Source organism: Hipposideros armiger, unplaced genomic scaffold (assembly GCF_001890085.2).
Source record: "Hipposideros armiger isolate ML-2016 unplaced genomic scaffold, ASM189008v1 scaffold_36, whole genome shotgun sequence".
NCBI lineage: Eukaryota > Metazoa > Chordata > Mammalia > Chiroptera > Hipposideridae > Hipposideros > Hipposideros armiger.
In genome coordinates, this window is record NW_017731386.1 from 117250 (window position 1) to 134609 (window position 17360).

The 17360-nt window shown below is 37.9% G+C and overlaps 1 protein-coding gene across 1 annotated transcript in view; it reads right to left on the minus strand.

The window, feature by feature from the left end:
• The window catches only part of PIK3C3 (phosphatidylinositol 3-kinase catalytic subunit type 3), a 144965-nt gene that overhangs the window by 7411 nt on the left and 120194 nt on the right, over positions 1–17360 (minus strand). The window contains exons 21-22 of the mRNA XM_019637896.1: positions 13140–13230; positions 2264–2389 (exon numbers count right to left, since the gene is read on the minus strand). Of these exons, the coding sequence (XP_019493441.1) occupies positions 2264–2389; positions 13140–13230 (217 nt within the window). The remainder of the gene's footprint in view (positions 1–2263; positions 2390–13139; positions 13231–17360) is intronic.

The following is a 17360-nucleotide window of genomic DNA, read 5'->3' on the forward strand; positions in this document are numbered from 1 at the left end:
GGTGCCAACTTGGGCCAGTGAAGCAACATCCTCCACAACTAGACTGAAGAACAAAAGGACAGCAACTTGTCTGTTCCCCTTCCCCAATTCCCCAATTAAAAAAAAAAAATGGGGAAGCACTAAATGAAGTACAAAGTTCAAATAAAGTAAAGCTGCAGTCCCAGGTACTATCCCAAATATTGTATCTGTCATTATAAACGAGATAGCTGAAATACAATCTGTAAAATTTTACCCGCGTAAATACCCAGGCTTCCCTGTGTAAGCCTCTACTTTGACCAGTCCTGAGGTTGCTGGAATCATCCAGGTATTTGCTCTGAATTTTTATTTTCATGTCGCTATTGCCTTGTTTTTCTATGCTATTTTGTTATTAAGACTATCTCCTAGTCCAAAAAAATCTGTAACCACGGCCAAAGTAATTCTAAATAACAAGTTATCCAGGATTTCTACATCTTATCTACTATTTTACTGAAGAACTGGAAAATAGAAATCCAGGAAACAGACTTAATGTTTCTTTCCCCCAAAATATAACCATCTACTAGTTAATGGGTATAAAATGACCCTTCTCGTGTCTAATTTAAGAGTGTGCCCATCTCTGTAATCAATTGATCACCCACATTCATACTTTCTCTGTGCGTGCTACACAGCAATGACTCTTAGTTCTGAACACCCTTCACAGTTTAACTACTGGGGCAGGGGGTGGGATTTCATTCATTTAGTCTTTGCGGTAGTCAATATTAGCTTTGTATATGGAAAGCAATTAAATTTTGTATATCTCTGACATTAGAATAAATTTATGTTAGTTTTTACCCTCAATATCAATCACTATAGATGTGCAAACTGAGATCCAGAGACACTGGTGAACCAAGGTCCCTCTATTACTACTCCCCCAAATCATAGCACGGTCCCCTTTCATCAGGCTCTTCCTCTCCTCTACTGTTAATACAGAGAAATAAGAAAAATCGTCATTCTAGTCTTAGATTCAGCTAAAAAAGCAACATTTGCAAACATCTTATGCAAATTGATAACAGAAGTTCAAAACTAGACCAGTAACATAAAGTGCGCCACGAGTTCGTTTTACAGAACTTGAAACTCAGACCTTTAGCTGGGGCGTGTTAGGTGAGTGGCAGTGAAGTCTTCAAAGCTGACACACTTAAGTCCTCTCCCCTCTGCATCCCTCTCCTCCCATCAAGAGGCAGAACGTGTGTCTTCGTCCGGTGACTCTGGCCTGGCCTTGTGGCTTGCTTTAAGAGAACGGCTGCCTCTGCTTTCCCGTCCCCTCCTCTTGGAAGCCAGCGGCCATGCAGTGGAGCGGCTGCTCGGGCTAGAGCACAGCACGGTGAGAGGCCGCTGGCCCAGGGGACGATCAAAATTCAAAATTCAAAGTACGGTTTCTACTGAATGAGTGCAGCTTTCACACCATGGTAAAGTTGAAATATCTTAAGCTGAACCCTCATAAACCGGGGACTGACTGACTGTAGATTAAAACGTTACTAGTCAGAAAATGATAGAAAAGGATAATTAAAGAAATGGTTAAAGAAACCAACAAGGCTTGATGACATAGTGGATACCGGGTGAGGGAGAAGTCAAAGCAGATGGGCTTTGGGCTTGGGTAGCTAGTGAAAGTATTGCTAGCTGAACTTAACCGAATGTGTAAAGTCAGGAAGGCATGGGAAGGTGTGGGAGAGGAAAGCGGCCACGTTTTTCTGTTTGCTAACCATTTTTATAACCATCCTCATTATGGAATTCGTAACTAAAGTAGGTTTTAAATCTGAGTTTACCATCAACGCCTAGTGTGAAAAGGTTTTCCCCGAGACATTTGTATGAGAGATTCTGCTAACAGGCAGTCTACGGATAGACCTTTTCAGCTTTTCTCCACTTCGAAACTCCTTTCCCAGCACGTCACCATTCCCCAAAACCAACAAGTGTTGAAGTTTCACTTGCCAAGGCTTCTGCTAGATCCCAAATCAGTCTCAAGAGGGGTTTATAATCACCACTGACTACAAAGGACAGATACGCCTGTGTTGGCACTCGCTCCCAACTGACTACACAATTTCACATTCCACTAAGAAAATTCAAGTGGAATGTTTTAGAGTTAATCGTTCATGGACCATATTCAGATCAGCTGGCTGGTGAGATGTAATAAAAGGCTTGACCAAAAAAACCCCAGAAAAGACACCAGTTGGCAGGAGAAAAGTGTAGCTCTCTGAGGACTCTGGGGAACGTGAAGAAGCTGCGGTAACGGCACTGCCCCCAGCGAACTTACCTGGGCGAACTTGTGAATCTGTTCTACCACGGCAGCGAACAGAGCGTGGACACTTTCATCGATCAGACTCTGCATGTAATGCACCGCCTCTTCATCCGACAGGTCTAGTCGGAATTTATCCTGGACCTACAAGGGCACAGTCTGTTAGTCTTCTGAATAAAGAAGAACATATTTGGAAGATACAGAATTAAACTGATGTGGACATTACAATAGATTATGAGCTATTTCTATTTCCAATAAATGATTTGCAACTTACAAAGAGTATGGAATGCTGTTGAGTATGGGAGTTTGTTTCTGCTATATGTTCTTCATATCACCCTATCCTTGTTGATTGCAAACATTATTTTTAAGAAAAATAGAAAATATGATTCTGTTAGGCCCTGCAGGTTTAAAAGTAGATTTAAAAAAACCCCTAAAAACCCCATTCTTTAAACTCAAAAGTGTGCATCATTTTTTGCATATCAAATCTAGAATTACCATATAAGTTTTAAATTGTGATTTTTTATTAACAATCTCCTTTACTTTTCCTCTCATTCTTTGTGACATGGATATAGTGAGGTGAAATTACACTAATATTCTCCCTCCCCTCACTGCCTATATAGGAACAGGAACTGTGTCAATCATTGGCAAAATAAACTAAACTACATATTCTAAAATGTCTCCTTGCCTATACTCATTCCCTGTACTTCAAAGAACGACTTCAATTGGTCTATAATTTCCAGACAGAGAAATTTTCCTTTAGTTTATATATTTAAAGTTACAGTTGATTCTCAGTAAGTACTAGAAAAATTAGTACTAGAGATATGAGTGACAATGGTTCCCTACAACGTAAGTCAGTGTTACTGCATGGCTACTTTGTGCAAAGCACCATACAAGGAAGATTTCACTTGATTCGCAGGTGGCTCTGAGGTGGATAACATCTCCATCTATAAGATGCAGAAACTGGGGTACACAGACTTATGAAGCCAACCCAGGGACCATTAACTGATGATAATGGACTCATGCTTCCAGGCAATGTCAGACGGCTGCACATAACCATTACGCTCTACTCCTTTCTCCTCCTGTAATGATCCACAAATATGTCTGAAAGACAGGCTAAGAGAAAAATGGGATTTCCAAGTGGATAAAAAGTAGTCCACATTTAGTATTTCTCTGTAAAGTAAAACTACTAGAAAACTAGGAAGGACCGACATAACCCATGGCTCTAGCTCAGCGTCCGTGTCCCTTTACTGAATTGGAGGCATCAGAGGATCTGACAGGTCTGCAGGCTCAGAATAAGGGGGGTCAAGGAGTGGTAGACATACAAAGTAAAAGAAAATTCGGTGAGTGAGATCTCAGGGTATATCTTCAATGAACTAGCTCTCCCATTTCTGGGTCCCAGTTAATGACAAACACGTTCCTTGAATTTAATCCTTTATTTTCCTTTACTTCCAATTGTCATGTCTTGACAATTTTGGAACTATTTATGAAGACTTCAAAAAACTACAAGGCAGAATAAATCAGAATATAACTTTAGCCCAATTTATCAGAACTTGCATTCTTTTGTAAGTGCTTGAATTACAAACATAATTCAAACAGAATTACAAACAGAATTTGGCATATAAAGAAAATGTTACCTATTTATCAAATATGAAAAGATTTTCTTTTATAGCAAAGGTTAACTTCATATAAATGGTTGACTTGATATCACATATACTGACTTTGTTACTGTCCCCTACATCGTCAGAGCTCTAATCATTTTCTTCAAGCTACATTCTATGTTTTTCAGATTATATAATTTTTATTGATTTACCTTTAAATTCACTGACTACTCCTAATGCCATACCCAATCTGCTTTTAAAGCTATCCAATTAATATTTCACTCCTATACTTTCAGCTCTAGAATTTTCATTTGGGTTCTTAATTCCTAGCTTTTATTTCTCTGCACTATCTGTGCAGTCATTACGCATTTAGTTTTCCTTAAGTCCTTGAAAATATTTACAATAGCTTATTTAAGGTCCTTTTCTAGTAACTGTGACATCTAGGATATCTCAGAGTGAATTTCTACTGAGTGCTTTTTTTTTCATTGACTGTGGGTCCCATTTTTCCTTGTCTTCCCATATCTAGTGATATTTTATTAAACATCAGATATGTTTAATGTTATAGAGATTCTGAATCTTGTTGTATTCCTGTGAAGATTCATTCTAGCAGGCAGTGAGTGTGGCTGAAAGCAAACCCAAACTCTTGTCCTCCCAGTGGTAGTCCACAGCATAAAATTGCTCAGTGCTTTTAGCTTCTGGCCACTGCTTCCTGCTCCCCTGGGACCAGTGGGTCTGCATGATTTCACTCAGTCAGGATGGGGGGAAATTTTATATGCAGGTGAGGGGATTGGATTTCATAACTGTGACTTTCATCTTTCTAGAATTGTCTCCTAACTTCTGGGCTATCCTCTTGTGCCTCATTAAGCAGGCTGCGTCCAAAATAATCTGGAGAGTGTCTTAAAAAGTAAAAGGTTATAAACGTGCATTTCTCAGCCTCTGCAGTTTGTCTTTCAATGGTAAACACCCTTTTTTGTTTATGGCTGTTGGTGGTTACTCCTCAGTGATTCCAAATAACATATATATATATATATATATATATATATATATAATTTTTTTAAACCATATTAAAAAACAGCTATCTGGAGCAGTGGCTTTGTCTTTGAAATAGGGTACTCTAATGCTCAGTGCATTGGGGATACACCAGAAGAACAAGGGAAACAAATTAATATTCATAGTGTCAAGATCTCCATCTTGCAAACGCAATCACCACTTTCACGCTAACATCCCCTAGCAACCTTGTGCTATATTTGAACCATCCCAACCACCAACCATTCACAGGAAACACAACAGCTTCTCTGCAAGACAGTCACTCGGACACTAACTATATTCATCAGTGGGCCACTAACTATATTTTGAAGAGCCCATTTTACCATTGCTATTACCAGCTGCTCAAATTATCTAAAAGTGCCAGTGAACTATTGATAAAACATGTATTCCTTCTTTTCAGTCTTGATTTTCCAAGTTACTCATACAAATTTACCCTTTTTTCTTTGTCACAGTTGCCAAAACTTTAAATATCCTGATAACACCTTCCTCACATCTTTCTAACAGCATTTATACATCCTGACTATGTGGTGTGTCTGTATTCACCTTGAAGTTTAAACACAGTTTAGAAATGATATAGAATATGGTAGGATTAATGATTCTCTTCATTTGGATGCTACATTTCAAGTTGATCATAAATTTTACAGGCTTTTATATTAGCCACATGCCAGCTGGTTCTTATTAAGCTTGAAATCAAGTGGACGTTGGACAGCAACCAACCAAAACATCACTTGCCGTATGTGCCATGATGAAAGATTCCCTATAACTGGCAAAAGCTTTGGAATGTGTTTAATACGAGGTGTGATAAAAAAATACGGTGAATGCTGCTGCTGAGTGCTGTCCAACAGAAAGGCAGGGATCTTCAATACAGGAAGCGGCACACTGAACCTTAGTAACAGCAGTCAAGTGTGAGCTTTGGATGAGAGAAGGAGTGTTTTAAAGCGTGTCATAGATCATCCTCCATCATGACAACACTGTGTCACACATCGCTTCTGGGATATGGCAATTTCTGTCCAATAAAAACAATAGGGTGTGTCCTCATCCACCTTATTCACTGGATCTGGCACCATGCGACTTCTGGCTCTTCCCCAAAGTCAAAAAAATTCAGGACAATGAGGCAGCCATGACAGCGCAACTAAAGACACTCACAAAAGAGGACTTCCAGAACTGCTTCAGAAAGTGGCAAGAATGATGGGATAAGTGTGTTCGAAGCGAGGGGAATTAATGGCAAGTCTTCTACTGTAATATATTTTTTTAATTTAGACATTCACCGTATTGTTTGATCACACCGCATCGAGATCCTAGCCTTAGGCAGTTGGAAGTAGATGAGGCAAAATAAAATAGTTTCAATTTTTCTGTTCTTATTTTAAAATCAGTCTCTTATTTTAAAATATGGAATGATATTAGAAATCCAATTGCTTCCTTGTTGTTTTCGAATTTCTAATTGCTAGATGATAAAAATTAGTGATTATCACTGTCCTTTTAAAACCCTCATTTATAAACTAAAAGTAAAATCCATTTCATACATTTTATACAATTGTATTGAAATTTGACTTACAGATAGAAATGAATGCTTATATTTAAAGGCCTATCTTTTTAAATCTACCAGAATCTACTCAGTTTTCTCTTTTAAATTTTTTGAAATTTTTGCTTATTTTAATTCTTAATACGGAGAAAACAATCTAGGCCAAAAACTTCAAACTTAATATTATCACTTTATGTTTTAAAGATGTCTATCTTTAAAAGCATAAAATATTGGTAATGTTTTAAAAAACTGAAAATAATTTTACAGAGTATTATAAGCATGGTTTCAAATCTTGAAAAGTTATAATCTTCTAAAGATGGTCTCAATTAACATCCTTTTTGCCAATAATAAAAAGGACAGATTTTACATGTGGTTGCATCATTTTTGTATTGGACTATGGGAGAGGTTTTAATCTGGAAATTTTGTATTGTATGTAGCCTGTAAATACTGCTATTTTTATTTGTTTACCAAATAAAGGCAACCTAACTTTTCTAGTTCCAACACTAAAGCACAGTGTAGCCTTTCAAATTGTGCCGGGGAGGTAAGTATTTATTCTCTTGAAATATCAGGCTATTGTCAACTAAGTTATCTACCTGCTCATTTCAATTTTCCATTCATAATCAAATAATGATGTAAGGATTAATGTGAAACATTACCCCAAAAAACCCCCATTTCTCACAAGATGCTATAATTGGCAAAATCTGCATGCTCTACAGACTATCATTCAAGCAAAATGATTCTAGAGAGATTGCAATTAAGGAAACACACTTGCTACCCAATGAGCCCTTCCTAGCAAGTGACAGAAAGTCTCTGATATATCCAAATCTCATTTTAAGATACTGTTTTTACACTTAGTGCCTTTTAAGTAGAGATAACATTTTTTATCGTAGCCTGACACTACAATCTTCTGAAAGATTTACTAAGTATACATTGTTGGCAGCATGTGTTTTAAATAAAAGCATAGGCATTTCTCACCAGAGGCATCCACTATAACTGATGGACAGTACTGGTGCCAACCTTATGCAATCAGAGTAGTGTTCCTCAAGTTTACTGAGTTCTTTGTATGTTAACGAATTACCAGTTGCTAATGTCCAATCAAGTATTTATTATCTGCTACAAAGCACAGAACCAAATCATCTGAGTTCTCTGCTTTCAAAATGAGACCTGTCATATCATATTTTTTTTCTAACTTCATGGACCTCAATTTGGATACTTAAAAGAAAACAAAACTGGAGACTCAGTAGCATATTTTTCTATTGAAATTTTGGCACCGTCACATTTACAAATAAATGAAACATTTAATGATCATCAAATAAAAACTTAAATAATGATCATCAAATAAAAAAATGAGCAATATGTTTTCCTATATTTGAAGACTAACTTAAAACTGTATTTTTTCTAATCTGTCCCTGAGGATTTAACACATTGATGTGAAAGATAGACAACCTAAAGAAACAAGATCCTGGCTATTATATCTGCTCTTCTGATAAATCTTGGATGACGGATACTTTCCTTTTTATACTTCACTCTTCTGGCAATGAGACATAACTCCATGTGCCAGAAGATTCTTTTGGGGACCATAATTAGGAATTATCTAAGTATGTAGAAGGATAAGAAACCTCACCCAACCTGTGATCTGTGACTCTACTCAGAGGTCAGACCAAAGCTGTGAGAGGTTAGGGGAACTAACCGCTAAGCAAGGCTCTCCCAGTCTACATATGCTTTGCACACCAAAGGAAAATATGAGACTTCCTTTTATTTCTAAGGGGCAATTTACTAAATGTGAATTTGAATAAAATAAATCCCATAGATTCAGCCTAAAGTTCTTGGACCACACTGGAGTTGCACAACGTTTAAACTGCAAATTCTATGTGCACGCGCACACCCACAAACCCAACCCCTAACACTCCCTTTAGTACTAAGTATTACATTTTGTCTGGAACAGCATTATGATGAACACTCTTCTTGTAGCCACCCACACTGATAGGTGTGCAGAGCGATTTCCCAAACAAAACACTGCAACGCAATTACAGAGAAATTATATTGTCTTTCATAAGGAGTACAATGATTTCATTTATACCTAATTTTTACCCTTTGTCTTTGAAAGCTCAAAATACACCATTTTGAGATTAATTTAACATTCATTAACACAGAAACATTTTTGCTTAAAATAATTTAGTGCTTAGCATGTCTGAAATAATAGTAACTTTCATTAAAATAAAGGCAGACATTCCCTTTTAAATTTTTCTTATTCAAAGTATGTGAATTAGAAAAAATGTTTTTCCCTGTATTCATTTCCCAATAATTTAATCACAAAAGTAATTACAACAAAAGAACAATTTTCAGTTACAGAGGTGAAAGGAACAGTTTTAATCTAATATTATTTTATTGCTGTGTTCATTTGATTACTTGAGCTGCACCAGAATAAAAAACAATCCCTTACTTCAAAAAAAAAACAACAGTTTAATATAAAGAGTAATTAAAAAAAAAAGATGAAAACTGAAGCCCCATCCAACTATTGCTAAAAGAGAATCAATGCTGTAAAGAATTGTTTCTAATTAGACATATGAATATTATTAAAGAAACAAAAATTACATTGTCAAATTCCATGGGAGTGGATATTATGGATTCTATGTTTATTAATTTTCTAGGTACCAAAGGTAATTTAATTTTACAGGCCATCTGAAATAGATCTTCAGATAATTTTTAGCTGCCTGTAATACATAATTTCTTTGTTTTACAGCTTAGCAAAAAAAAAAAAACAACACAAAAATCAGTTTAAAGGCAAACACATCCATTTAATTTTTCAACACAAAAGAGTATTATCTCATTAAATTACTTTGAACAACTTGTTACCAGTTTAAAGTGTTTCGTCTTTGTTATTGATTTAAAAGAATACATAATGAAAAAACTTTGTCAAGCAGTCACGTTTATCTATTAAACTAGTTCTACGTTTTCTTAACCTATTTTTTTCTGACTAGAGATTCATATGTATTAAAAGGGTAAGAAAAGTTTTAAATTCCTTGAAAATATAGATAACTGTCTTCTTTCAACACACTCTCTCTAGTAGCAAAGTTAATGATTTGCTGGGGACTACGTTTTCTGTCCCAAATATTTTAACATTTCTTCATTCACTAGTACATTCTACAGAATCTGACTAAGAAGTCTCATTTCCATACTACAGGTTTATAAAATATCTTTTAATTTATTCAAAAAGGGCGGACACACACCTTGTCAGTGAGGCCTTTGCTGGCCACCAAATCTAAAATTTCCAACACCACTATCAACCCAATATTTTATTTCTTCCCTCTTATTGTTTTTCTCTGTAACAATGATCACTATTAATATACCATATACCGGGGCTTCCCAAAAAATGTATACACATGACTGGCATTCATCTTTTGTTGAATACTCGATATATATTGAGTATTAAAATTTTAATACAGGTTTTTCCTTTCTTAAATGTGTATACATTTCTTTGGCATCCTCTGTATTTTACCTACTTTATCTTGTTTCTTGTCTATTTCCCTTACTAGAAGATAAGTTTCATGAGGGCAGGACATTTTGTTTTGTTTAGTATTACTGTAACTCAAACACTAAGACAGTATTTGGCACATAATAAACACCTCAATAAATACTGCTGGGTGAATGAATGAAGTATAAAAAATATTCATGGAAAGGATATACTCAAGCTGTGGGAAAAAAAATTTTGCGATAGAGGAATGCAGGTGAGTGCAATTCAATGCTAACTGTATTTTGATTCATTAATACAAGAGGATTTAAAGCAAATAGGGCAAAATGTTAATATTTGTTAAATATGGGTTGTAGTTAATGGGTGTTATATGAGCAATCATATTTTTTATGACTTAAATATTTCATATAAAAATTATTAAGAAAAAAGCTACTATAATCAGTTTGCTCATTGTTGGAAATCCATCAAGTATGCTTTAGTTATGTTAGCACTATAACACTGTGCTTTTATCAGTATTATTTTTATTAGACTACTGAGATAACTGTGCTCTAAATTATTAAAGGATTAAAACAACTTTTGAACAAGCTTCTAAAAGCACCAAGCCACAAGTGGCACACTGACCCACTGCCAGTTCCTCACTGATATTTGTGATTAAGGACTACCTTTTAAACTGTGAACCCATCTTACATTTTGGGGCAATTGTGTTTTCTAAAAAATATGCAAATCCAATTAACAAAAACATATATTCCATATATAAATAATCAGTTTCAAAAAAATGAAACAAATTTGATATATATTTAAATAAGTTCTAGAGACAGGAAAATATTTTTGCACGTTGTTATGATTACTCAAATAATTTAAAATCTGTACTTCCCTCAAGACTTCATTCTCAACAGTGCTACTCTGTTTCTCTAGCTGGCTTCCATTCATAAGGTCAATGCAGAAATTTTCCAAATAGTAAGACTACAAAGTAATGTCAGCAAGCATGATTTCATCAAAGTATAAAAATCTACTTCTACTTGTTTAAAAAGCCAGTCAATATGAAGCAAATTTTAGCCCATTCCAGCATAAGTTTCCAATATTATTATGACTTTAATGTCAAATTTATGCTGCAATTGATTACTTTACATTCTTGATAAAACAGCAGAAAACAAAGACACCTTTTCTGAAATACACTTTTGGGGAAAAATATGATGAAATACCTTTTTGTCAAGGTTCACTCAATTGAAACTAGAATAAACAGGTAGGTGGTACTAGTCTAAAGAAAAATGACTAATGTACATGCTTTTTTTTCTTCATAAAGTGGTTTCTTCATATGTTAAAAAATAGCTGGTAATAAAAGGACACTGTCCTTAATAAAATAATTATTTTTCTAAAAGAGAATGCAAACTGTAACAAAAAGATCTAATAAGAACAAGAACATGACTTTTTTTTTTGGTTGAGCCATCCTGCCACCTATAGCAGCTCAGCTCGGGCTGGGAATCAAACCAGCAACCCTGTTGCTCAGAGCTTGCACTCTTGAGTGAGCTCTTAACCAACTGAGCCACTCAGCCAGCCACAGAGCATAACTTAATTGGCAGAAGAAACTGGACAGCCCAGTTTGACAAATACTGTTAGAATTTTCATAAATAGTTTCTGGGAAAAGTGAACATATGACAGAGATACACGGGTTTAAAATAAACAGCAAAACAGGCCCTGAATACAGCAATGTACAAAAAAAGCAACATTTGAAATATGGGGCAGCCATCAATTATACTAGTAGCTAAGGAAATTTTCATCAACCAATTATATTTCTTGATGAATAAGCTTTAGTTGATAAAAAAATAAATAAAATGACAAAAGTAAGCCATATCCAAAACTAGTGCAATAAGTAGTTTATTTCTTATATGGGGTGGGGGAGAGAGGTGGTTATTGAAACAGTGATTGCTGGGTAAAATAAATGAAATCCTAATACGAGCATAATTTTCTTAAATGGCAAAACGATGTATTATTTAAATGAAAATACCTCTTACTGCTTGCCAAAGACTTAAAAATTACGTTAAAGAGATTAGCCTCATCCATGTTTGCAATGGTCTGAATATTTGTGCCTCCCCCGAATCTATGCTGAAATACGAACGCCTCATGCGATGTATGAGGAAGTGTAGCTTTGGGGAGGTGCTGAGGTCATGAGGGTAAACCCTTCATGACTGGGATCAGTGCCCTCATAAAAGACCCACAGAGCTCTCTAGTTCCTTCCACCATGTGAGGACACAAGGAGTCTGGGATCTGAACAGGATCCTCACGTGACCATGCTGGCACCCTGGTCTCAGATTTCCAGCCTCCAGAACCATGAGAAATAAATTTCTGTGGTTTATAAGCCACCCAGCCTCTGGCGTTTTGCTATAGCAGCTGGAAGGGACTATGACAAGGCTCCGTCCACAGGGGTACCTTTCTAATAATACTGGGTCACTTATGTCAGAACTCAGGGCTTTTGGTGACAATGAGTTTCAACCACCAGAGCGATTCCATCTGACACTGCTGCTGCCCTTTAGTTACTTTATATTTTTACAAGTTAAAAAGCTATAGTATCTTTCTTTGAAGTTCAGCAGTAATTATATTGATATTTAAGATCATCTTATGTTATCTTTGGGTAAATAAAGAACTTCACATACACCCCTCTCCCCCCTCAATGAATCAGAGACTCAGAAATCAATCTGGACACAGATCTTCAAATCTGCTACCCTTCCTCCCACCTCTTACTGGAGTTCAAGGTAAGGTGGTTCTTAATAATTATTCATCTCCATGACGGCTTTCCTTTGTTCTTCCCTTTGCAGGTGTGACTTAAAAAGCAGGTCTCTGCTCTCCTGACACAGTAAGAAACCCCTGTAACCACAGGTATGGATCAGAAGGATAGAGAACGGCTGCTCTCTCCTATATGCTATTACAATCTTTTGTTTCTGATCCTTAGCATGCTTAGCCTGGGAGTGCCAGGAATCAGGTATCCTACTAGGAACAGTTAAGAGGAAGGGCTGAGGTAGAAAGCTTTCTCTCTAGATACAATGACCTATTCATGTGACTGTGGGTGTATGAACAGGGACGGGGTCAGCGATGGCTGCAGAGGGCTTGAGAGGAATATGAAAAAAAGTTATACGCGAGGTCTCTGTCTTATTTACGTCACTCTAGGGCCAGGGCAACAAGGGGAAATTGGTTGTTAAAACCCTAACATCTTTTATATATGCAAAGCAGGCTGCGATTCTAAGGACGTATAAAAATTACCTTTTTCACAGTTTTATCTGGTTCAAGAGCAATGTCGGGAATGTTTGCATCCACCATCAAGGAAAACAAGTTCAAAATCAGATTAGAATACCTAAGGAGAACAGGAAAGAAAAAATAAAAAAACATTAGCAATGTGTTAAGAGTTTTGCAGTTCTTTCTTGTAACAAGGATGCTCCTAGAAATACTGGTAGCTAGATCTTGATAACAATTTCTATTACTCCCATGGAGGACAGAATGTGGGGCTCGTCACCAGCTGTCTCAGTGAAACGCATGCCCTGAAAATGGATCTTATTCTGGGGTCCTGATATGATGCTATTTCTAGGTCCCACACTATAGAGCAAATTTTTGGAGTAACCATCTAAGAATGACATTCTTCTCAGTTTTTAGTAAGTATATTCTTTTCGAAGGGGTCTAAGGAGAATCACTTCCTACCTAATTAGCATTTTACTAAACAATGAAGATCTGTCTTTGCGAACGGATGACAAGACTCTGCCATTCTAAGGTCACTTCAGGGTGTCACGGGTAAATGTGCAAGAGAAATGCTGCCATCCCACTAATCATTCCTGAGCATCCCCCAGGCACGCTAATCACACAATTTTAGAAACTGCAGCAACTGGTTTGACTAGCAGCAACCCCAAGTGAAGAAGAAAATAGCCAGTACTCTACAGTATCAAAAATGGGCAAGATATTTAAATAGTATCATTTTTGGATTAAGCTGACCCCTCCATGAACTAAAGGTGTATCCTCGCCAGTCCTCAGGCTTTTCATTTCCCTCCAGACAAGGAGAAAGAATGTTACTATTCCAAATGCTCATTTTCGGAGGCGGGGCCTTGTGGGGAAAGGTGTGCACAGGTATGTGCTGGGCACAATCCCCCCTCAGCTCCAGAACACGCTCTCCTTGGGCAGTTATGCTCTCAAGGGTCCCTTAGCTCTACAGTGGTAAAATGAGACTCAGGTCTGACTTTGGGGACAGATGTGAGTAAAGAAAGCTTTGGTGTCAGACAACGAAGGTTTTTAGCTGGTCTCAGTAAAAGTGTCAACACAAGCACCTTGTCTTCTCTTGGGGAGAGAGGTTGGGATTCTGTATTCCAGCCATCTACCTATCCATAATATAAAAAAGCACAACCTGTTACATCAAAACTATTTAATACTTGAACTGTAATAATGGAAGTTGTAGACAAATGTAAGTATCCATATCAATCTCAAATGACCTCTTTTATCATCATTCTTGGATTTTATATTGCCCATGAAAATCAAGAGGTACTAAAATGAAAACCTCTACCTTAACGTAATCTTCTAATCAAATTAGGCCCTAACTCACTTATTGTCTTAAAAAGAAAGTAAAATAGTTAATAGCTTTCACTCAACTTTAAGTTACTGGTTTCCTTATGGGAACTGATAAAAAGCATATCACAGATCTTACTCTTCTTCTACTCATAATCATTTTATCCATTCAATCAACAAATATTTACTGAGTACTCACTCTATCCACTGTTCTAGGCACTAAGAATATAGTGGTGAACTGAACAAACAAGGTCCCCACATTCATGAAGCTTACATTCTGGAGGAGGCTGGGGGCTCACACAATAAACTGATAAAGAAGATAATACTGGGCTGGCCGAGTGGCTCAGTTGGTTAAGAGTGTGAGCTCTGAGCAACAGGGTCGCCAGTTAGAGTCCCAGGTGGGCCAGTGAGCTGTGCCTGAGCTGAGCTGCCAACAGGTGTTAGGATGGCTCAGCTGGTAAGAGCACATGCTCCTAACAACAAGGTTGCCGGCAGGTTCGACTCCCGGATGGGATAGTGGGCTACACCTGCCCGCAACTAAGATTGAACACGGCACCTTGAGCTGAGCTGTCTTGAGCTGCCGACGGGTGGCTAGATGGCGACTGGATTTGGAGCTGAGCTAGCTGCGCCCTCCACAACTAAGACTGAAGGACAACAACTTGGCTGTCCCTCTCCCCCAATTTCTCAATAAGATCTTTTAAAAAAGAAGATAATATCATATCTAGTTGACTGGTAAAATATTTAAAAAATGAAGAAAAACAGGAAAGTGGTCAAAGGTTAATAGAATGGGAAAGGAGTCATCCTAAGGTGTGATTTTATTCTAAATTTGCTGAGAAGCAACTGAGTTTAATGAGTGGAGTGACATGCTCAGAAATGCATTTTTGAAAGCTCACACTGGCCATCTTGTGGGGAATAAAAAGGGAGGTGGGGGAACTGTTTCACAGATGTGCAGTTGGAAAAGAAATAATATGGAGGAAGGTCATCAGGCTTTATTCTGAAGATGGAGTGGATGACACTTGCTGATGGTTTCAATGGAGCTGGGGAGATAGCATAGAGAGACTAAATGTCACCAAGGGTTTAGCTTACTTAAGTAATAGGCAACTATAGTTATTTACCAAACGATAAACAGTCAATGAAGAAAGAACAGGATTTGGGGCAGAGAATCAAGAATTCCATTTTGGACATACTGAGTTTCCGCTGCCTACTAGAGTCTTAGTAAAGATATCAAGTAGGTAGGTAGTTAAATCTCAAGAGGAGATATCACAGCTAATGGTATTAGTTCAACGTCATTAGCATCTGGATCCTATTTAAAGTCACAAGATTAGATGAGAATGCTTAAGGAGAGAGTTTAAGGGGAAAAAAGATTCAGAGTTAAACTCTTTATACGGCTAATGGAATTTCTAGGTAGTTCGCTATGTAGAGGTCAGACAGAAGAGGGCAGGCATCACCAAAGAAGCGGGAGTGGCCAGTAAGGCAAACAGAAAACAGGAGCGTGGACTCCTCCAAATATAAGGAAGGTTTTTAGAAACACAGATGTGGTCAACTAAGCCGAAGCTGCTAGGAGCAAAAGTGGCCACTGACTGTGGAATAGGAGCTGTTCATCTTGACACAATTAGTTTCTATAGCAGAGGAGGCCTGGGAGCCTTACTAGAGAAGGCTGAAGGAACAAAAGGAGGCAAGGGAGTGGAGACAGTGAGAATGGACCTTTGTCAAGTCGACGTGCTGTGAAGGAGCGTGAAGAAACAGGGCAGCAGTGCCGTGTTTAGCAATATCCCTGGCCTCTCCCCACTAGGTACCAGTGGCACTCACCCTGGTGTGACAACCAGAACAGTCTCCAGGCAGTGCAGAATGTGCTTTTGGGGCGGGAAGTGACATAGCTGCCAGTTGAGAACCACCGATTTAAAACCAATGGCGAGGATACCATGACTGCTGGATTTTCTTCAGTCACATATACCTGCTGTTGCACTGCACACATGAAATAGGAAGGCAGGCAGCTCTGATTAGAGTTGGAGTTTCAGCAGGAGAGGTTACAGGACTGGGTTAAAAATGCCTAAGAGAGTTTAGAGGGAGAGGCAGTAAGAGTTTAGGGTCATAAAGGGCCGGCCGAGTGGCTCAGTTGGTTAAGAGCTCGCGCAAGAGTTTGAGCTCTGGGCAACAGCGTTTCGAGTCCAGGCCCGAGCTGAGCAGCCGCTGAGCTGCCAACAGGTGGCAGGATGGCTCAGCTAAAAAAAAAAAAAAAAAAAGTTTAGAGCCATGAAATTCAATGGGGAAAGGAGAAAAGTGAGAATATGAAGTAAATTACAAATGATAGTAGGGTGACAAGGCTGGAAGTATCAATGAGGTTTAAGACTTGTAGAAATGAGGACACATCCAGAAAGAGCTGCAAGGATAGCTGTTAGTCGGAGTAGAAAGCTTGGGACTAAGATTTTTGGAGGGCTAAGTTTACTAGTATTGATGCGAGGGAGTGGCCAGTATTGGCTCTAAATGTGGAGGACACGACCCTGAGAGGACAGGTCATGGCTGGACCACCCATGTGGATGCTGAAGTCAGAGTATTAGACGTGAAGAAGTCAATGCGAGTTTTCAATGAATGAGAGCGACAGGGAGACGGGCAGACGATGGTTAGCAGTGGGGAGGATATCTGATGGTGTGATCTCATGGTGTGTGTTTGTCTATGCTTTCCTTCTTGAAGAAAAAAGAAAAGAAATAGCAAGAGAAAGAAATAGTTTGGATGTGGCAACAGGGAGCAAGAATGGCCACAAAGACTTCCTCTAAGCTTTGTGGTCTGTAGGATATGGAAATAAAGGATCCGCTTGAGAGGGCTGCAAAGACCCACGTGTCAGCAGAGCACAGCCAGCTGCTATGTATTACGTTATGAAAAAAAGATGCTTTTCCAATGAACCCTCACTTATTCATACCCTGCTTTGTTGAATATATA